This window comes from Eptesicus fuscus, chromosome 8 (assembly GCF_027574615.1).
Source record: "Eptesicus fuscus isolate TK198812 chromosome 8, DD_ASM_mEF_20220401, whole genome shotgun sequence".
Taxonomy (NCBI): Eukaryota; Metazoa; Chordata; class Mammalia; order Chiroptera; family Vespertilionidae; genus Eptesicus; species Eptesicus fuscus.
The window spans coordinates 46,182,397-46,206,191 of record NC_072480.1 but is presented as its reverse complement, the minus strand read 5'-3'; the positions used below and the strand labels follow the sequence as shown (position 1 = coordinate 46,206,191).

The 23,795-nt window shown below is 40.8% G+C and overlaps 1 protein-coding gene across 3 annotated transcripts in view; it reads right to left on the bottom strand.

The window, feature by feature from the left end:
* Positions 1-11,209, bottom strand: part of SLAIN1 (SLAIN motif family member 1) — a 62,132-nt gene extending 50,923 nt beyond the window's left edge. For 2 of the 3 annotated variants that reach the window (XM_054720235.1, XM_054720236.1), the window contains exon 1: positions 10,596-11,209. In XM_054720235.1, the coding sequence (XP_054576210.1) occupies positions 10,596-11,209 (614 nt within the window). The remainder of the gene's footprint in view (positions 1-10,595) is intronic. The other variant, XM_054720237.1, reaches the window with a different exon arrangement.
* Between the last annotated feature and the right edge of the window lie 12,586 nt (positions 11,210-23,795).

The window sequence follows — 23,795 nt, the reverse complement described above, 5'->3', positions numbered from 1 at the left end:
AGCTACTCTGGAAAGAAAGAAGTAAAACTGTCTATTCATAGATGACATGATTATCTATATAAAAAGAATCTGAGGAATCTACACAAAAGATACTAGAACTAATAAGGGAGTTTTCTAGCAAGATTGTAGGATACCAGATCAATGTATAAAAGTTAACTGTGTTTCTATATAATAGTAGCAACAATCAGTATTTTTGAAATTTTACTTTCCACTTACACTACCGTAAAAAAACACACACACACAAAATGCCTAAGGATAAATCTGACAAGGATGCCAAGACCTATATACTGTAAGCTACAAAATACTCTTGAGATAAATTAAAGATATAAATAAATGGGGAGACAATAGTTATGGGTCAGGACCTGGAAGGTGTGGCTCAGTTGGTTAGGCATCGGCCCATGCACCAAAAGGTTGCTTGTTCGATTCCTGGTTAGGGCACATGCCTGGGATTTGGGCTCAAACCCCAGTGGGGGTTGTACAAGAGGCAACCCATGAAAGTTTCACTTTCACATGTGGTTCTGGACTTTTCTTTGTGGGTAGGTTTTTGTAATTTTACATTTCTATTTCTCTCCCTCTCTCCCTCTCCTCCTCCCTCCTCCCTCCCTCTCTCTCCAACTAAAAATCAATAAAATATTTATGGGTCAGAAGATTAAATATTAAGATGTCAATTATTCTTAAATTGAGCTATCTATTTAACACAAAATCCCAATCAAAATTTCAGAAGGCTTTTTGCAGAAATGTAACAGCTGACTCTACAATTCACATGGAAATGCAAAGATCCCAGAATAGTCAAAATAACCTTTAGAAAATAAAATAACAAAGTTAGACAGCTTCTGCTGACTGGGACTCATTACAAAGCTATAGTACTGAAGACAGTTTCAACATGGCATGAAGATAAATAGATCAATAGGCAAAAAGAGATGGTCCAGAAACAGAGCTACACATAGATGGAATACTGATTCTTGGCAAATTACAAAGACAATTCAATGCAGAAAAGATCATCTTTTGAACAAATGGAGCTGGAACATGGACATCCATATGCAAAAATAAACTTTGATCCATACTTCCCTCAATATTCAAAGTTAACACAGAACAGATGACAGACAAAAATGTAAAACCTGAAACTACAAAATTTTTAGAAGAAACCACAGGCGAAAGTCTTTGTATCCCTGGGTTGGCAAATATTTAATCTTAGATATAATTTCTTATACTGAAAGCATAATCCGTAAAAGAAAAAATTATCAATTAAACTTCAAAGTTAAAACTTTGCTCTTTGAAAAGACACTATTAAAAGAACAAATGATGAACCGCAGAGTGGAAGAAAATATTTGCAAATCATATATCTGATTAAAAAAACTTGTATGTAGACTATATATAAGCAACCCAATTTTTAAAAATGGACAGAAGATTTGAGCAAACATTTCACCAAAGAAAATCTATGGATGGCAAACGGCAAACAGAAAATATGCTTGTCATTAGGGAAATACAAACTAGAACAACAATGAGATACTACTATACATGCATCAGATGGCTAACATTAGTAAGACCAGTCACAGCAAATACTGATGATGTGGAGCAACTGAAACTGATACACTGCTGGTAGAAATGTAAAACGGCACAACCACTTTGGAAAAGATTATGGCAGCTTCTTAAGAAGTTAACATACCCCTACTCTCCGTTTCAGCCATTCAAAAGTCACTAAGTATTTAGCCTATAAAGACATGAATGCATGTGTCCATAACAAAGACTTGCTTGTAATAACCAAAAACTGAAAACAACCCAACTGTTCATTAAAAGATGAATAGATGCCCTAGCCGGTTTGGCTCAGTGGATAGAGAGTCAGCCTGAGTACTGAAGGGTCCCAGGTTCGATTCTGATCAAGGGCACATGCCCGGGTTGTGGGCTTGACCCTCAGTAGGGCGCGTGCAGGAGGCAGCCAATCAATGATTCTCCCTCATCTCTGATGTTTCTATTTCTCTCTCCCGCTCCCTTCCTCTCTGAAATCAATAAAAATATATTTAAAAAAAAAGAAAGATGACTAGATAAACTGTTGTCCATACAACTGATGAAAAGGAATGAACTATATATTTTGATTCAAGGAACACAGATAAATTTAAAAATAATTATTTTGATTGTAAAAAGACAAACACAAATAAATGAAAAAGAGTACATGCTATATGATTTCATGCCTCTAACAGTATAGGAAATGCAAACCAATCCAGATGGAAAGAAAACAGATCACTGGTTGCCTGGGCTGGAGAAGTGAGCAGGAGCAGGAGAGAGGGAATACAAAGGCCACAAAGAAACTCAGTGTGGGGACATAGCCACTTTCTTGATTGTGGTGTGTTTATGGGTGGACCACAAATCAAAACCTATCAAATAGCACATTTTAAGTATATGCCGTTTATATTTCACCTTAATAAAGCTTTTAAAATAAAAGTTATGAGATAGGGACTGTCCCTCAATATTCTTGAGACTTGAAACTCAAGTAGCCATCTACCACATAGGTGAATCAGAGAGAGAAAAGCAGGTGCCACAGCCCTGACATAAATGAGCCACTAAATTAGTCAAGTGAGAAACTTCCTTATCTCTAGGCTTTAAGTGGATAAAACAACCTCACTGTTTAATAAAAATACAAATCATGTCACTGTCTGAGCCTTTGCTTCTTCTCAAATCCTTCTCAGCTGCCATGTGAAGCTACTCTCTGAAGCACTTTCTGCCCATTACCTCTAGATTCACGAGGGGCAAAAGCTCTTATCTTCTGCTACTAGGAAGCTTCCATCAACCAGCGTCCCTCAGGACTTCAGATCCTCACACCATTTTTTGTTGTTGTTGTTTACTTTTTGGGGGGAGGTGTTTTTTGGTGGTTTTTTTTTGTTTTTTTTTTTTTTTGCTTGTAGGGGAACTCCACAGGAAGGTTTCTTTCATCTCTTAGAGCCTATGTAATCTAGTTCTTTCGTTTGACCACACAGCCTCACAGCAAATTCAAAAGCAATGCTCACTTTCCACAGGCACATTTGATTACTATGTGACTCACTCTGTCATATTTATTTATGGGGATTTCTGTTGTTCCTACTCTATTTCCATCCATGCTATTTGTCTGACCCTCACCCTGAAGTTCCTAGAACATAGATCATGTGACTAAAAGCAGGGAATTCAGTTGCAAGTCTGCCTAAGGAACAAATGGAATCCAAGAGCCCCGACTCTACCCCATAACAGCCAGTCCCACCACCGCTTCTCCATCACAACCTAACACCAGAGGCTTACGATGTGGATAGCTGAGCCGGAGAAGCTCTGACTTCAGGCACATCAAATGTAGTTCAAGGAGGGATGAAGAACCTTACTGAAGCAAAGTATCTAAATGAGAGTCTATGGATTAGAACCCTTTCCATCCTTAAAACTGACTGCCTTCCTTATAACTTCCAGGAGTATGGAAGGTTTATGTCTCGAAAAACAGAAAAGCCCATGAGAAGACTCAAAGATACTGAAACCTGAACTGCTATCCACCCACTTAGTAAAGTATACCAGTCCAAAAACTCCACCCCTGCAGAATTTTAGATCAATTTCAATACCTCCTTTGGGTATGAACAGAAAACCAATGATACCAGATATTTGGACTATCCCTTTTAAATAAAACCCTGAGACTAAAAGTGGAGGGGGCGAAAAAGAACTGAGGAGAAAAACAATACAGAGAACAGATGAAAAAACCCGAGACAACTATAAAATACTAGAGGCCCTGTGCACGAAAATCCGGGAGCCCTCAGGGGATGTCCAACTGACTTAGCGCCAGCCGTGAGCCCGGCTTCTGGCTGAGCGGCGCTCTGACCACCAGGGAGAAGATCCTGTGTTGAGCGGACTCGGGCCAAAACCGGCTCTCCGACATCCCCTGAGGGGTCCTGGATTGAGAGAGGGCACAGGCCAGGCCAAGGGACCCCACTGGTGCATGATTGAGGCCAGGGAGGGACACGGAAGGTTGGCCAGCCTGGGAGGGACTGCAGGAGGGTTTCAGGGCATGTCTGGCCAGTCTCGCTCAGTCCTGACTGGCCGGACCCCAGCAGCAAGCTAACCTACCGGTCAGAGTGTCTGCCTCCTGGTGGTCAGTGCACGTCATAGTGACTGGTCAATCAGTCAATCTTCTGCCCCCGGTGGTCAGTGCACATCATAGCGAGTGGTTGAGCAGCCTTAGCATATCGTTAGCATAATACGCTTTGATTGGTTGAATGGACGACTGGACACTTAGCATATTAAGCTTTTATTATATAGGATCATCTGAGAGAAAATGTTGCATTCATAAAACAAAAACAGGATATTAAAAAGAAATAGTTTCTTCATTCTTGGAAAATGAAACTATTATATTCAGTAAGTAAGTTGAAGAAGTCTCCCTGAAGCAAAACAAAGACAGATTTACAATGGAGATAAAATTAAATGGCTGCACCAGGTGGACCTAGACCTGATTGCAAGTTCTAAAACGCACGTGCGCGCACACACACACACACACAGACACAAAGACACACACAGAAGGTTATGGGGGGGAAAAAGCAGAAAATTTCTGAGGGCTAAAGGTAGGCCACTGAGTTACAGTGAAAGTACCACAAATGCCCAGTACAATAAATGAGTAAAGAGGCCCATACCAAGGTACAATGTGATACTGTAGAATACTAGGGATAAAAAAAAAAAAAAAAAAAAAAAAGGTCAGGAAGGATTATATATCCAAACCACAGTGCACTTAAGTATCTAGAAAGTAATAAAAATTAGAACAAAATGGAACAATGCCTTCAAACATGAGGGGAAAACGATTGACTTTTAGTCTTTTATACCCAGCCCAATTATGAATTTTGTATGAGAAGAGAATATAGACATTTTCAAAATATGCAGGATTTCAAAGTGTACTTCTCATACATGTGCCCTTTCTCAGAAAGCTAATGGAGACTGTGCCCCACCTTCAAGAATAAATTAAATAGGAAGACAAATAATTTAAGAAATGGGAGATCCTATAGAGGAATGAAACCTAAGGAATTCGCATGACAACAATACTGGGCATCCAGCCTAAGGAGCAAACAGTAAAGACTGGAGTAATGGGCTTAAGAGTTCCAGAAGAAATGGCACTACAAAATACATTTTTAAAAATATATTTTTATTTATTTCAGAGAGGAAAGGAGAGGGAGAGAGAGAGAGAAACATCAGTGATGAGAGAATCATTCATCGGCTGCCTCCTGCACACCCCCTACTGGGGATCGGCCTGCAATCTGGGCATGTGCCCTTGAATGGAATCAAACCTGGGACCTTTCAGTCCACAGGCCGACATTCTATCCACTGAGCCAAACCGCCTACATTTTTAAAGACAGGTTTAAAAGATTAACAAATGTGTTTGGGCTTACTAAGGAATTTAATGGCTCCAGTAGTATTTGGATAAATAATAATAATAGGTTAAAGAAAGTGAAGGGGGAAAAAGAGAGACCATTATTAACTCTTGGAGGAGCAAAGGGATTAGAGACAATAAATGTAAGATACAATTAAAAGGGTTCAGCTAATAACAGTTATAATCATAATACAGGCATTACAATGATTTAATACAAAAATTATAGAAAACAAGAGAAGGGAAAGGAGATATGGTGGTTTGGGGGTGAGGGGAAGAGCGCTCCTTCCAAAACAAGTCCACAGATGTCTAAGTCCCTACAGCATAAAGACTTGAGGACAAAAGAAACAGGTAGAAGAGCATAAAGCGATGCCCATGTGGAGGACTCGAAGGCAGGGACGAGTAGAGGACTGCTGCTTTCTGGAATGAGCCTTGCTATAGGTGAGTTCTGAACTATGTACATCCTATTTATTGCATTACTTTGATAAAACTTTGGAAGCACTATGTAAATATATGGTATTAAAACAAGTGATTATTTTCAGAGTTAGTCTCCAACCAATGTAGCCCAGATAGCCTCAAGCCTACTCTTTCTACAGCTAAGGACTACAGCTGAATTTAAATAAAGAAGAAAAATGGCAGTTAGAGAAATCCTGTAGCTACAAACTCCTTGAGTACAATATATCTCTAAAATTGGGTAAACAATATATCTCTAAAATTGGGTAAACAAAGAAAAACCTGAATTTCTCCTAAAAAGTCTAATCTTCTAAAAAGTCATTTAAAAAATTGCCTCATTCATTGTCATTACAATTCCAGCAACATTTACAATACCCTATTTTGCCATCATTAATACAACATACCTCCTAGTTGAAACTACTCTTTCAACTTCTATTGTTTAATTGATGTAATTGAGTCTCGCAAGAATATTTGAAATGTCCCACAATGATTTTCTTTAACTTTACTTCAATAACTTCCAAAAGCACATGACTAGAAATTGACCCTTCTCATATACTATCTTCTTTTCCATATATGACCCTAGACTTAATTCATGTGCTAACACTGGGAGGTCAGAAGTAACACAAAGCCCATTATAATGCTTCAAATAAAGTATTATTACTGCCCAGAAAAAAATCTCTATTATTCGGAAGTAAATGTTTTGGTTCTAAAGTCATCTTTCTCCAGATAATACAAAAGCAAATGGTAAAGCAATATCTATCTAACTACCTACCTATATCTATCAATCTATATCTATATTATATCACACAAACACACACACACACACACACACACACATCCATCTCTAAAAAATAATATGTAGCAATTTCCAAAGTAATTTTAAGAGACTTCAATCACAAGTTTTAAGGAAAGCTAAAACATCAGCACTAATAAGCAAAATCAATCAATCCCCAGTCAAATTAAACAGTGTTTAATGAACAAGCACCTGGCTAGGGTCAAACTGATCAGCCATTGCAAAAGAAAGGTACTACCACACTAAGCTATAAAAGGATATGTGACATCTAAATTTTAGTGACTGAACTGTCCTATAGCAGACTCTCTCCTCTCCATCCGCAGTTAAGTCTAAACTTCTATTTCAGTGTCTCCTTGAAGTATTTCGAAGATACTCATTTGAAAGACACATCAGCACATACTTCAGTCAACTCCTTTTGGCTCCTAGAAAACACTGCTGTTTTCAATTAGCATTGTCAGAAAGTGCCGCACCCTCTGGCCTTTTCACTGAAAATCAATTACGGGGAGAAAAAAATAGTTTAGGTGGTCTAATTGAGCTGCGCCATATGTATAGTACAAGGTGTTCAACAGCTTTGATGGAAAATTGGCAAGGGTTTTAGCCAGCTGTCTGAGGTCTTGGTGTTACACATGGAAGATGAATATTCATTCATTAAATTTTCTTTACTTTGTACACATAACATTTTTCCCCTCTAAAATTATGAACTTTCCTCCTGTCCTTTCCAGTTGGACAAGGTTAAAATCCCTGCCACATTCCTTTACACAAGTCTCAATATTCTGCTAATTACCACTCCACTAAAATAGCGGCCTTGCTTTATGACTACCTTGTATGTATTAGCTGGCATGTTTTTATCTTGGCATTTTCTGAATATAGATTTATCTTCCTGGTTGAGGTGTACAAGAACTGACTTTCCCCAGTGCCACTCTATCTTGAGAGAGCTATGCTTTCCCACCTGTTTTCTCCAAGTTCATTTTGCTTTCAAACAGTACAAATTGGGAATTTTTCTAACTCTGACCACAATGCACAAATACATTTACTATTTCAACCCAGGTCACACACATGTAAAACTAAAATAAGTTTACCCAAGACAAGTTTGTATTGTAAGATATTAATACACTCTAATTTTATATTCTACTGCACTTCATTTAAAAAAAAAAATGCTGACAATCCACTAAACTGACTATATAGCCCACTAATGGGTCACATCAAAGCTGAGGGAAATTCTCAATGGTATAAAACACTTCTGAATCTGTGAAAACAATCTGGATTTTTGGTCTTAATTATTTCAGTACATAACTGGAGGAGCTTACATAAGTCATTTCATTTAATAACTTCAGTTCCTTAACAATGAAATAAGGGAGCTGACACACTATGGCATGGGACTATAATAACTGGACTTAAGAATTAAGGTTCTGGAACCACAGTCAACTTTAATTTTCTGAGACATTTCATTCTAGCAGCACTGTGCTAAGATAACTAGGTGATATTATGGCAAAATTAAATGTTTTAAATTCGACTGAGATATGTATTTGAAGAAATAAGCCAACTGTTTTGTTTCAAAACTTTTCATCAAAATGAAAAGCAAAACACATCATTCTTCTTACATTAAAATTGTGTTGTTTTGTTATAGATGGAAAATACGTACAGGTTAAATAACTGTTTGGAAAAAAGACCTAAGACACCACAAAACAGGGACATACAGTTTGCAGTGATGACAGAACTTTAGAGAGCTTTGCAAGCATTAACAAATGGGTTAAACCCTGGTGACTATTCATCAAAAGGCCCAAATATTGCAATACCAAAATATCTCAATGCATAAAATGCTATGATAGAAAGTTTCCTGTAAATCAGGTGACCTTAAAAAATGTTTACATCCATCCCAATAAGATTAATGATCCCTCCCTGTTTTTCCACCTGGGATTCTATTCCTAGGTTTGTTTTGAGGAAGATATAGTATTTATAGAGTACTCTGCCATTTGTCTGTAAAAACATTTGTAGTGTCAAGGCAAGATTTATCTATTCACCTATATACTTGAGGTGTAAATTAGTAGAACCTACTACAATTTAAATTCGATTCAAACCATCTAAAGTGCTGATACCTACTTAGTTGGATTAGCCTGATTATTTTTTAAAGTTATTTCAATGCTATTTTGATTAAAAATAAACTACAAAAGGAAAGTCTAGATATCAAATACTAGCAATACTTGGATGATAACTAATTATGGTAGAAATCCATTCAAAAGAGAAAATATTAAAAGCATATTAGCTATGTATATACTATCACCAATCTAATATACTTATAAAATAGTAATAGCATCATCATAATCTTTAAATGCTAATATTTTAAGGCACATAATTAATCCCCATCAAAAAAATGCAAACAAGTTCCTTTCCATGACTTAAGTACATATCTTCAGAAAAGGTCAAACGGGGACGAAATCAACCCAAAATAATATGAGAGTGGCATAAGGTCTTATAGTTAGTGATAACCTAAGAACCACCAACAGAGCATTTTCCAGTACCATATTCAGGCTGAAACTGAGCTTACAATACACTTGGGTTCCACAAAAATAAAGGTGCAGCTTCTAAAAAGAATGGCTTGAAGTCCCAGAAAGTAGTAAGTTGTCTTGATTTTTACAACTTGAGCTACCACCAAAGAGTAAAGTACTGACAAGGAGGATGAATGCCTTACATATGAATATGCTCCATGCATTTTGGTTCTCAGAGGCAAACCAATTAGCGAATGCACTTTACAGAGCTCACACGGAAGAGTAAGGGAACAGGAACTGCACAGTTCGCAAAAGGAAACCAGTAAGGTTCTCCATTTCCAAGTCCCTCCTGTGCAATCATGCAATAGGAAAACAAAGGAAGCAAGGAAAGCCCAGCTTGCAAAAGGAGGAAGGGTCTTAAATTTTAAACGCCACGATACAAGAGGGATGGCAGCTCTTCTTCATGTCACTGCTGTGTGGAGGAGAGTGCTGTTCCTTTTCCCTGGCATGAGCCTAAGTTCCACCCTATCTGAAGCTTCTACTCACCTGACCATATCCCACCACCTCTAGTGACTGAAGAAAGTATATTATTATGACTCCATGAGCAAGTTGCATGAAAAATAAGCAATACAAGAATTAGAACCCCTCCAAAGTGGCTCACTGATGGAAAGCAGAAAGAGCTAACCAGATTTCAACTGAAAAATAAATTCTGCCAGCCTCACATGTTTTAAGAACTTCCAAGTTTCTGACAAATAAAAAATAAGTTCCTCTAATCTCACTTTTCTTCAATCAACAGTTCAATTTTAAAAATTAAAGAAAGTGCCTTGGTTGCTAGGCAATCAAGTGTCCTCAAGCTTCCCACTCCATTCCCTAAAAAGCCCGCAATTTTTCAACATTATTGATAGGAAAGCCACCTTTAAAAATAAAAATAAAAAGTCAGTCTCTGAAATGAAAGCTCTCAATGAAAATGCAGGGAATGGACATAGGGCGGCAACGCAGAGTGCAGGAAGACTCTCTAAGGAGAGCTCCATCGCTAAGCAGCCTGGTATGCCACGGGAGGAGGGACCACACGGGAACCCCATCCAGCCTTCGTGTGGGAAGAAAGAACAGAAACAGTCACAGGCCGAGGCCAACCCCTACCCATCCCCCGTCACTACCAAAAAAAAAAGACTGGGAAAAGGAGCAATACCGAGTAACAAAAGGACAAAATAGCACGGGTTTTTCAATTCACGCAAACGGGGAGCTTGGGACCCAACAATCAGCAGAGAGCAGAATACAAGGAGATGGAGGGACCCGTGCATCCCCTTCTGCAAGGCGGGAGCTACTGGAAGCAGGTTTCCGCCCTCAAGTTAAGCCTCCTTTCAGCGCCCAACTTGGCACCTGCCAGACAACCACGTCCGGGGGCCCTGGCGAGCCCGCCCGCCCCCCTCTTCCAGCCCACGCCCTCCCCGCCTTCCGGGGCCTCGGAGGCCAGGGTCCTGGGGCAGGGAGCGGAGCTCGGCAATACCAGGTGTAGTCGTCCTCGGTCCGCCAGGCTGCCAGGCTCTCCAGGTCCAGCGGCTCCACCTCGTCCAGCAGCGTGGGGGGCGGTGAGGGCGGCGCAGGGGGGACCCCCGGAGGCGTCCCCGCGCCCCCCGGCTCCGGCCCGCTGCCGCCCGCGCCGAAGAAGCCCGCGGCCGGCTTGAAGTAGACGAAGGACGCCTCGGGGGGCTGCGCCAGGCTGCAGAGCAGGGAGGGCGCGGGGCTGGGCAGACAGTAGGTCCCCGGGAAAGCGGGGCTGGTGCCGCCGCTCCCACTGCCGCCGCCGCCGCCGGCGCCCAGCGCCAGCCCGAGCCCCAGGCCCCCCGAAGCGGCGGCGGCGGTGGCCGGGGGGCTCCGGGGACCCAGCGGGCTGCAGGCCCCGGCGGGCGGCGGCGCGGCGGGCTGCGGCGGCGGCAGCAGCAGCAGGTGCGGGGCGGCGGCCGCGCTGGCCGCCCGGCTCCGCAGCTGCTCGTTCTGCTTCTCCAGCTTGCGCACCAGCTCCTGCAGCTTCTTCACCTCCAGCTCCGCGTTCACCACCGGCCCGGAGCCCGCTCCGGAGCCGCCCCCCGCCGAGGCGCATTTCACCTGCTCCGCCATCATCGTGGGCCCCGTGGGCGCCGCGGCTGCTGGGGGTTGCGCACCGTCGCGCCGGCTCCTCCGGCCGCGGGGAGGCTACGGCTCCTTCCCTGCTTCCCCCGCCGGCAGGGCCGACCGCGCTGGGGCTGAGGTTGAGGCTGAGTCGGATGCTCGCATCAGCACCGGGCCCCAGCCTCGGGCCGAGGCAGCCTCCGCCGAGCTGCTCTGCACATGCTCAGAGCGTCTCTCCAGTCCCCTGGGCGCCAGCGCGGCTCCGGGTTTTAGTCGCGGCCCCAGGGTGGGGTGGGGCGCGGGCACCGGTGGGCGGGGCCTGGGTGGAGGACCGGCCTGGGGTGCGAGGCTTCAAAGGGGCGGGGCCTCTGCTCCGCCCAGGCTACCTAATCCCAGGTGCCTGATTGGACCTTGACGGAACTTTCCCGCCAGAGGCACATCCTCCCGCCCCCGGGAGGAGTGCGCAGTGCGAGCATCCCCGAGCCGGGGGCGGGGTCCCCAAGAATCCGCTGCTGCAGGTGCGAGCCCTTAGGGGCGTGCACCTCGCGCCCTCTGGTTTGTTACCTTCCAAAAACACTGTTGGGCTTTAGCGACATTGTCTGCTAGGCACTAGCTAATGAAACCCATAGAAAATCAAAAGGCAAGGGACTGTTACCCTAAGACCCGAAAGGTAAATACAGGGAACACAAAGGCTTTGAAACGATGCTGTCGATCCACTAATTGGTGATACAGAAGCAAAATGGTGGGAGAGGGGAGGCTGAGGAGAAAGAAGAAATCTCCCTCACTAAGAGAGGGAAAGTGGCCAACTGCTAAAGAGACAAATGTTCACTTCAGTTTATTCAAAAATAGTCCAATTTGAACTATTCTATTACCACCAATGTTTGCCCCGATAAGACGATCGTTTCTCCATACCATATATATTCATATATTCATTTAACAAAAAACAGCACCCACTCTGCGCCTGACACCTTTGTAAGACTTGGCCATGCAAGCAGTGAATAAAACAGATGAAAGTCATTATGCCAGACACATGAGTAAAACTGTGTAGCGCTCCACCTGTTAAATAATTTACAAGCTATTAAGGTCAGACTTGCTGGGGGACAAAAGAAAAACAGAACGCCTCAGAACTCTACCCCTAACTCACCTGTTTCTTACATCTTGTGGAAAACATTAGCAAACTTGCTTTAAGATGAGGAAGGAGAGGCTTTAAAGCAGAAGAATTGAATCCAGTTTTCTTCCATTGCTGTTGACTTAGCATTTTAAATGTCTAATACAATCAGACAGAAGTCATAGATTTTATTCTGAGAAAAGTCCACACAACTGGTTCTCATCCTCTGATATCTTGTGAAGGGCTGACTCAGGGACTTTACACACCAATCTTTGTGACAATGAACCACATGGCTCTGGGACACAAACCCATTGTATCAGTTGGTCTTAGATTGGCTCTGTGCCTACCTGCTCAGAAACACTTGTGTCTTCTCGGTTGTCAAACTGTATCTCTAGCTTCTATGTGAAGCGGGTGTTCTGTACTTGACTTGCTTGGTGAGAGCTTCAATAAATTAGATAAGCATGTGTGTATAATTACCCGGAACCTTCCTTCCAGCTGGCTAGACCACCACCAAACCACCTGTATCACCCATCACCTTTCCAAGTTTCCGTTTATCTTCTGGATATTCTGGTTATTACTAAAACCTGGAGAAGTGGAATAAGACTACTGAAAAGTCCTAACTAAAGAATCTATTGAAGGATTTTTTCCGCATGCTCAGTGGCAGATGCGGGTAGCAGTATCCCTGCAACACAAAGAAAGGGAGACGATAGACACAATGAGAACAAAGAGCTGCTGAGTTCCACATTAGAAAAGAAATTGGGACTAGGCACAGGCTAGAGAAGACAACAAGAACTAACATGAAAAGAACAGCAGTCGCTGTAGTGCAAAATGTATACACTCTAGAGGAGAGGAATAAACAGCCGGTTCCTCCCCCATTTGCCCCATATGGTCTATAGAATACATCCAAGCAACCAGTAGTCGAGCTTCAGAACTGTGTTTTCTAAGTAGCACTTATTATAAAAGTCTTTGTTTCTTAAAAAGAACGCGTTCATTGAAATTTAGACCTAAAAGAGAGAGAAAACATTCTGGCCTAAATTTCTATTCTGCAAATAGAACTGTGCCCTCTTCCTGTTTTAAAAGTGTGAAAAGATTTATGTCTAGAGAAATTTTAAATCGTTTCTTTCCTTCCTCTTTTTACCCCCCTCTGTGAATTACACATGTATACACACCAGAGACACGAAAAATGCATACTGGTTTTAAGCTGGTACCCCCAGGATGCCAGTCTCTTTAACATGGACGTAATTAAAAGAGGTTGATGGTGTCAAGGTTTTAATTAAGCAGACTTGATTTTTTTATTTTGATGCAAATTTGTAGGCTTTGTGTTTTGGAAGAAATTTCACACATAGCTGCTCGATTTTAATTTTTTTTCATTTTAAATGAAATACACAAGGTGGTTTCAGAGGTTCTCAAAGAAGATAGGAAAAATATTTACATGTCTCATTGAAAACTTCATGCTTTACAGATATGTTTGAAACACCATAAGCTGATGAGAAACACCCATATACCACTCGTTCTTTTAAGAGAGAAAGTAAACTTATTTTGATTTGTAGTTTTCACATACATCTCTAATGATCTATGGCCATCCAATTGATGCAGCCACAGAATTGCAAAACAGCGTAGTTTCTTCTTGAATTTGTAAATTGAATTCTCCAAGGAAACCTAGGAACAGCTGATTATTGTCCCACTTTTATAGATGACCTAACAAGGTTAGGTTACTTGCCCAAGTTAAATCATGAAAATGACAATTCTCATCAGTTTCTGGTGGTCCAACCACTCCTTTCCTCATACCATTGTCTTAGAGTACAATTCCTCTCAGAGTAAGTGCCATGTCTGAAATGTACATTTTCAATCAGTGCAGTGGACATACCTTAATATGAGCATCACATTCATTCAAGTTGATGGATCCAATTACTGCAAGAGAAAGTCACCGAATGTGTTACACTGAGATCAAAGGTCCCTGGCTGTGATTTCATGTGGATTCAGCCCAGACTACAGTGTTTGCTTTTTTTTTTTTTTTTTTTTTTTGGCATCTTAATGGACATTCCTGTTTATCCACACATAATAGACTTGACTACTGTGAGATCCCACTGCCATTGTGCAGTGCCTAGCACAGTGTTTAGCACATGGCAAAGAAACATTGAAATAGGTTTTTAAAGAATAGGTGAGTACATACATAACTCTCCAAGTTCTAGTTGAAATTTAGACAAGAACCTGATTATTTCCATAAAACTCATTTACCAAATGGTAATAACACAGGAGGATCAAAAGGCTTTTTACAGACCCCATAATAATTGATTATTTTTCATCTCACCCAGTTATAAGGTAGAAAAACACATGCATCGAATGAGTGCATTTTCATGTAAGGGGATAATGCAGAGAGAAAACAAAAGAAAATATGACGCCAGAATTTGTGTAAATACAGGCATTCCTCATTTTATGTGCTTTGCTTTATTACACTCTACAGATGTTGCTTTGCTTTTTTTTTTTAATTGAAAGCAAGATTACGTTTCACTTCATTGTCGTGACCTGGAACTGAACGTGCAATCGATAACTCTGGGGTAAGGCTCTAGTCCTCCTCTGTTCTGACCCCACCCAACTCTACTACTCTACTACCCATGTAATTATATCCTATAAAGTTACATGCAGTAGTAGTTATAATAACAATAATAGTAATAATAACAGTTCTGTTTATTTGGCAAGCTATACTTGTCAGAGCCCTTTTATCATAAACAGTTATTACATGTCTATTACATTCAAGTCACAATGCTAGATGGTATTTTAAGAGTGAGTAAAACAGTGTCTCTGCCACCAAGACCTTATCTGGCTGTAGAAAAAGCATATGAGAAACTATGGTACAAGACTTAGTGTGATAAGTATCATGATGAAAACAGGGAACAGACAGACAGCTGTCAGAGGGGAGGGCGGTTGGGAGAAAACCCCACATACAGCACGCAGTATGGTGATTGCCAGAGCGGGAAGCGGCCACAGAGGAGATTTAATAGTGGCGGAAAGAGACTTGACTTTGGGTGGTGAGTGCATGATGAAGTATATAGATGATGTGTTATGGAATTGTACACTTGAAACCTGTATGGTTTTATTAACCTATGTCACCCCAATAAATTCAATGTTTTGAAAAAGGTAATTTAAAAAAAGAAAATACAAGTCAACGGCACCAGGAATGTCCAAGAAGGAACAATTAATTAGGGGAAGACTTCATGTAGAAAGCATACGTTATTTCATCCAGATCTCTTCATCCTGCTGCGAGCCTTAGGGGCAAGTGTGGTAGTCACCATTAGATAAGCTACAGAATATATTAATGCAAGGATAGAACTAGGATACAGCACCCAGTTCTAATTCCTAGCTAGTATTATTTCCTCTGTGGTCAAATCGCTTTGTTTTTATCTACTGCTACTCCCATTAAAATGAAACTTTTGTTGCCGAAACCAGTTTGGCTCAGTGGATAGAGCGTCAGCCTGAGGACTGAAGGGTCCCGAGTTCGATTCTGGTCAAGGGCATGTACCTTGGTTGCGGGCACATCCCCAGTGGGGGATGTGCAGGAGGCAGCTGATCGATGTTTCTAACTATCTCTCTCCCTTCCTCTCTGTAAAAAGTCAATAAAATATATATTTTTTTTAAAAATGAAACTTTTGCAAGTTATCTTTATAGTAGCTATTGGTGCTTAGTAAATGCCAGCAACTGTTCTAAGCCTTTAACTTGTATTAACTCATTTAATCATCAAACAACCCTTTGAGGTAGTTTCTATTGTTATCCTTATTTTATAAATGAAGAAATTGAGGCTGAGAGAGGTCAAACAATCTGCCCAAAGTTACCCAGCCAATAAGTGGCAGAGCCAGGATTTGAAGCCAGGCAGCCTGGACTCAGAGTTCAAGATCATAAATTGCAATATCTCTTTTCTGGTCTTAGGCAGCACCCAGCAAAATACCCTGCTCTGGTCTTAGTGACTTATCAATAAAAGCTATTAATTAATGCAAAATCAATAGTCAGGAATGCCTGGAACAAAGTCTGATTCATTAACAAGCAAATATTATTGAAACTTTAAAAGTCGCCAAGCACAGATTAGAAAACAGTAGGTTTCCAAGATCAACAAAGTTGCCAGGGCTGGAACAACATTACAATGGCTATTCATTCAATCCTTATTTCTGCTCAGATGACAAAAGAGCATAAACCATTACATTACTTCTTTGTTTTACATTTCTAGCCATTTGAATTCTTCAAATGCCAGTAACCTCTCTCACAGCCTATGTCGGGCCTGAACAGATCCCAAAATGGTTTGGGGGGTATTTTAAAATTTTTAAATGTAATAAATAAATTCAGAATCGTTTTTAAAACCTGAAACATTTTTTACCCAAAACAGATAGACATTTTTGAACAAGCATGTAAGATTACTTAAACCTGGAAGAATAACCTCATACTTAAAAGTATCTTTATTTTTTAAAAAATTCCTTAAAGAGAAAAGTGAATCTGGTATGACTTGAGTCTTGCCAGCAAAATTTGGTAATTTAAATTGCCATCACACTTAGGGTCTACTCTAGATCTCTTGAAAGTATTTAGAACAATCTATTTTCTTGTTTTCCCCCAAATGTTTTATCATAAATGCCAATGTGGTAGAGTTTTCTTTCTTCAATTCAAAGAATTTTCTTTGATCATTTCCAGAGCTTTTGTAAAACTCCCTTGCAAAAAAATTGCAATCACCCTGGAGTGTTTACAAACCAAAGTCAGAAGGCATTTGAAAGTCTGTGTGACAGGACAGTGCAAGGAGCCTTCCAATGACAATGGATCCTTCAGTTCTCCTTCACGGGACCAGGGCAGCTGCAGGGCTGTGACTGCTGGAATCTCAGTTAATGGCACTGGAAGGCAGCGTACAGAGAATAGTGCAGCATTCTCACGGGCAAGCCATCATATCTAGAAGTTATAAGCCAGCCTCAAAGAAGTCGCTGCAAGTTTATTCAAAACAAACCGTCAGTGAATACCTCATCACAGTCTGTGCACATAATTAATTTTCAGAAAAGAATGATAATTATATCGTAAAGGAGTGATCTATGTTTTCAACTGTAATATCTTGTTCTTGATCCTTCAAAGAAACAATGATTATAATTGTGTCACCAAAGGATTTGTCCTAATGATTACAGATAGGTTCTTATTTCTTATCTTTGGGGATATTTTTCTTGTTTGTTTTCCGAAAGGAAGATATGTGTCAACTAGCAGAAAATACTTTTATTAAAGATATGGTTGCTTTCACCAAAACAGAATGCAAAAAGCTTCAAAGATGAATGAACTCTGGTAACTAAGGAAGTGTCAAATGGGTAGGATGGAGGATTAACTACTGGGATAGTTTTCCAGCTTTCTAACCAGCTTAAAGGCTGTTTTCAGACTCGGAGCTTTATCTGATTGTATTTGTAAGCATTTTTTATTAGTCTGTGGAAAACAGTGTCTGAAAGCTCCCAAATGCTACTAATAAACTGGAGGCAGAGAAAAACAAAAACAATAAAACATGATTTTAAAAGAACAGGCTCATTATAGATGATTAGTCCAAGAGATTGCAGATGCATCTCCAAAAACAAAAAATCTAAAATAATGTATATTGTAGAAGACAGAAATCCAGGTAATAACTGTGGAAACCTAACTTGGAAACGAGATGGTGGCATTCCATCACCACGAAGGTGCAGTGCTCAGGTGGACAAACAGGAAGACAGTCCGAGTGGGCTTGGGAGACAGTCATCCTTCCTCAGGTTCCTAGGCTCAGGGAGGCTCCATCTCCCTGCTTCTCTAATCGCCAGGGTAAGAACAAAGGGTCTGGCCAACTGTGTACTAGCTTATAAAGCCCCTGCCTAAAACTGACACAAAATCCTTCTACTCATTTCATTGACCAAAGCAAGTCATTGGCTACACATAACATATGACCAGAAGAATAAGAAATATTTAGTGTAGACACTACCTACTAAATATACTTCTATGTGAATTATTTCTGCTACTATATAAAGGGTAAGATTTACCTTAAAGATTTTGGCTGAGCCCTAGCTGGTTTCGTTCAGTGGATAGAGTGTTTTGTCAGTGGATAGAGCTTTGGCCTGCCCACTGAAGCGTCCCGGGTTCCATTCTGGTCAATGGCACATGCCCAGATTTTGGGCTTGATCCCCTGTAGGGGGCGTGCAGAAGGCAGCCAATCAATGATTCTCATCATTGATGTTTCCATCTCTCTCTCCGTCTCTCTTCCTCTCTGAAATGTTTTTGTGGTTGTTTGGCTGTAATTTTATTGTTATTTTATTGTTGGCTCATTTATTTTATTTTTTTACTTAATTAATTTTTTTTAAATTTCTTTATTGATTAAGGTATCACATATTTGTCCTCATCCCCCCATTCCCATCCCACACCCCTCCCCACACATGCCCCCACCCCCCTGTTGTCCTTAACTGCTGGTTAGGCTCATATGCTTGCACACAAGTCCTTTGGTTGATCTCTCCCCTTTACCCCCACCCTTCCCTACCCTCCCTCTGAGGCCCGACAGTCTGATCCATGCCTCCTTGTTTCTGGGTCTGTTCTTCTTCATCAGTCTATGTTGTTCATTATTTCCCCTAGATGAGTGAGATCATGTGCTACTAGAAATACACTTATAAGAACCGAAAATGAGACAAGCAATAATGGTTATGGTGACAGGCAAATGAATCAGTCTGTAGTGAGTTTCTTTCTGGGCCAACAGTTCTTTTGAGACCCAATTTCAATGTCCAACAGTTCTTTATGTGTACATGTCAGCACTGACATTACAGTTCTGGCTGGTGGACAAATGGTGGTAATGCAGGTCCGACTCTCTCTGGTTTGGTCCTGGGCAACCTGCAGTGATGCACAGCTGCTAACTGCTAGTATAGGAAGGCCACATCAGCGTCTTCCATCTCTGGACTGCTTCTCTTCTGTCTTCATGGCTGGAGTAGTCCTGTCGATTCCTCTCTGTTGCTGGAATCCACATGGTCTTGGAGTTGTTTTCTGAAAATATACAAACAAACATATTCTCGACCAAAAGTTAATAAAGGAATATTTTCTATAAATTTGACTTGGGATCCTATTTCATTTTTTGCCCAAATGATTTTCCTCTGGCTTGTTTTGTCACCTTGTGTGTTTTTCATGGGTGTCTTGCTTTTAGCCTTACAATTAATTTTCTAAAGTATTAATTTTCTAGATGTAATTTACTTACAGAATATTTTTCCTTACATGATATTCCTCTACTATCCCCTCCTTTTTTGATTTAAATGTTAGGAGGCTTTTGAAAATTTTATAATGTAGTCTTGATGGCTTTTAAATTTTAATTTTTTGCACTATAATATTACTGTTTTAGGTTCATTACATGGTGCACAATTTTATCATGAGATGAAGTACCAATAAAAATTTTAGTTGACACTTTAGGAACACCTTTTTGTCCAGTACAATTAATTTTTCTAGAATATTTGCTTGTTTCAACTAGCCAATTTAAATTTGCCTGAAAACTTGACTACTATTTTACTGTCAAATTTATTACTCTAACAACAATCTTATTTTACCCTGTAAATATTGGTGGAAGGGATTATTTGCCTTCTTGAGTAGGTCCTGAGCATTCCTGGTGGTAGGCTGGATTTAGATATCGTAAACCCACTTCCCCACGACATGGGTACAAGACAACTCAAACAATTCTTGCTGGAGTGAGAGGGCAGCTGCTGTCAGCCAAGTCTCTGTCGGTCACCTGGGTCCTGATCTGAGCTGGGCATGGGAAGCACGAAGCAGCCATGGGGGCAGGAGACCTCCCTCAGAAGGGGCTAGGTTTCAGGTCCCTGCAATGTTGGGGGGGTGAGGGTCTGTGTCCCACCTCTGTTGATCCCCAAATTCTCTCCTGATGGTCCCTCTGCGACTGTGCCTGTCTTAGGTTGTTCCTTCCTTGAGGAATCTTACCCGTCTCTGGCTAACCAGCCATCCTCCAGGGCCAAGCAGGGTGACGTGAGGTTCAGTTTTGTCTCCTTGGTAGCCTATGCCCCCGTGGCCTCCATGTCCAGCACCTGCCTTGGGATCCCCTCGCCTGCTGGCGGGGCCCCAGCACTGATCACATATCTTGTGGAACCCGGGTTTCTTCTCCAGGGAGGGCTCAGTTCGCCTCACTGGGTAAGAGACAAATCCATGGCACCAGTCATCACGAGACTTCAACCTCGACATGAACAGAGAGCTCATGCAACAGCTGTGAGCAATTGAATTGTGAGAAGAGGGTCTCTCTTGGCCTAAAGGGTAAGAGGGACCAATATAGAATGCTCAGGTGCCTTCCCAGGAGGCCCTCTACACAATGAAAAGGATTGTTGGCTCATTTATAATTTAGAAAATACAATTTTACTTGCTTGTATATATTTTCATCATCTTTTACTACATAAATCTGATTTATTCATATTTGATGAGACATCCTTAGTGCCCTAGTACACAGTCAATATTTGAAAATGTTGCATGTGTGCATGAATAGTATGTATCTATTCTATTTGTTAGGTGTAGGATACATGCACACATATAATTTATATACATAGAAATACATAACATTTATCTAAACTTATATTTATGAAAATATACATGATTGAAATCATGTTGCTTATGTTATTCAAATCTTGATTATCCAAGTTTAGAGTTTATTCAGTTTACTGATTTTTAGAAATTAACTTTTTTGCATAACTTTCCATTTCTTTGGAATGATACTATTCCTTTTTGTATCACCTTGATAACTCTACGCATACTAATCTTAAAGGCTTTTTAAGTTGGCACATTTATTTTCATTTTTGTCTAGATTGATTTCATTTCCCAGTATTTTATATTACTTGCTATCTTTCTTAGTGTTAATTTTGTTTGTATGTTTTGGAATTTTGGTCTGTAGATCACTTGAGTTGGTACGACTTTTCTTTCTCTCCCTCTTCCTCCTCTCTATTTAGAAATTTTGTGGTTGCCTCAGTCCAGACTCAAAGACTCATAGTCCAAAACCATTGCTTTTCTTGATGCTCAGTGTTCTTATTCCACCACCATATTAGGGATGGCTTAAAGTCAAATGATAAGTCAGCTAGACTTGGTCATGAAGGCTGAGTGTCCTGGCGTCTACCTTGGCTCTTGGATTCTTACAAGCTGTAGCTCCAGGCAGCACCTTTTCCTGCCACTGTTCCCAGGATGGGGGAGAGGAAGGTGGATGGTGGGGAGTGACTTGCTACCCCATCCCACTTGTCCATGGCCTGGGGAAACTGAATCCCCCTGTCTCTGCCACACTGGTACTGAGAATGGCAGTCCTGTGGCTTCCATCTCGCATTTTGTCCCCATTAAACGGAGTTTTTCTTCCATTGTTATATGGTTGGATGTGGAGTCTGTGGTGACTCAAAAGTGTGAACTTCGAATGCCATTTTGGTAAGAAGTCTACACTTTTTTATTATCTACCTTTAAAAAACGCCAAACAGGACATCATACCCTCACTCCACAGGAGATGGCTGACTGTGTGCTACCTGTCTCTGCAGGTTACAGCTCCAGTTCCAGCAGCTCCTAGTGCACCCTACTGGGTGCACCCTTCATCTGCAAGCCCAGCCCTGTCAGAGAATGAAAGAAAGTTCTACATGGTTTTAAACTCTCTTAGATAAAAACTAAAAGGCACATTACATAAAACATTTCCTCATCGAAATGAAGACTAGAAAGTGTCACTTTCGCCCAGGTACAGTGATATGACGTCTGGTACCAGTCTGAAGGAGTCCACTGCGCGTGGCAGCAGCTCACCTCTCGGCACCACCTCCTAGAATGTGTGGCCTCAGTAACTCTTGTTCCCAGATACTGGTCATCAGCTGACAAAAAAATGAGGCATTGGCTTCCCAAACACACACAACACTGTTTAATATGAGTTGTAATGGATTTTGAAATCTACAGTAAATGATACTCTTAAAATAAACATCTCAGAATCACACTTGAGATGTTTTTCTCCCCTTTTTTTGGCAAAGAGTGGAATGGAGAAGAGAAGGGAGGTTTACATTTGGATTTGTTTTAAATTTTAAAAGCTGTCCTTTTCAATTTACCATCTGTTACTGCAGGGCTTCAAAGTGGTTGTGGTAAGCGTTCAGGGATACCAGACAGAAGCATGGTATAATCGGGTATGGCTCGACCCCTCCTGTGCCTTTCTCGTGGAGGGAGACCAACTCATTGTGAGTCTTGTCACATCACTAGAGAGTTTCTCTGCAAATAAGTTAGCCCTCTGGTTAATGCACAGCAGAAACGAGAAGTAGCTATAGACATTCTTGTGACTCATTTGAATTACCAGGTGCTAATTCTGAGCAGAAAATTGTACCGTCCTCTTCAGATGGACTTCTACACATCTAGAACTTCAGCATTTTCATACAGATGTTAAATAACACCAAGTAAATATGTTTAAGCCATACATTTCGTATTTGCTTAAAAAAGAATGATCCATACTGCCCGTTTTAGAGACCAGCCCTTTCCTAGAGAACTTTTGAATTGAAAAAAATCACTAAAAATATACTGTTGATACTGATGCTCATTGGTTATTTTGAGACTGTGATGTGTACACTGTGCATAAAGCAAATCAGAGGTTTGCTTCATGGAGAACTGGTATTAATGGCACGGGAGAAAAAATGATATCCACTAGGTTAATGAGTTTAACCTTATTATAATCCTGACTTGAATTCACTGGAATATCAGTGCAAACTCATTTACACTTTTATTAAGAAAAAATAAATTTTTATATATATTGGAATGGCCTAGAGATATTGACCAGCACAATAGCAATGATTTACCCTAGTGACTAGATTTTGGTTTTTAAATACCATTTTTCATAAAGAGAGTCGAGGGGTCTTGAAAAAAAAGGTGCTGATTGCAGGTCTAAGGTAGGAAGGAAATGGACTAGGCGAGCCTGGAACTTTTCATCAAAGCTGGAAGGAGTGTGTCAAAAGGACTTAGGAACCAATGGGAAGTAAGTTCCCACTGTCCAAACATTATACTTCTTAAGTGTCAAGAAGAACAATAACTCCCATGGATCGAAACACATAAAATATGTTGAAATGTATTAGTTCAAAATAGATTTAAATACTTAAATAAATTGCTAAGCACAAAATGAAAGGCGTTATGTGCTTCCGATAAAAGCACCCACGATCATTTACATAGACTTTGCACACACACACTTACACACACACCACCACACCATCACCACCAACTGAATCTGACTGAGTCTCATGATATAGAAATACAAGGGCCAAGAAACACGTATGAAACAAAACAAAACAACATACAAACTGTAGGAAACTAAGAGGCAAATGACTCAGCTTCTCTTTCCCCCTTCCTTCCTGGTCTCTTCTCCTTCCCCTTCTCCTTCTTCTTCTACAACAACATAATTGCAAAGGAGGGAGGGAGATGGAGAAAGTATCTACCTTATATAATAAAAGCCTAATGTGTTAAGTGTCCGGTTAGCCAGTCTGCCGTTCAACCAATCAAAGA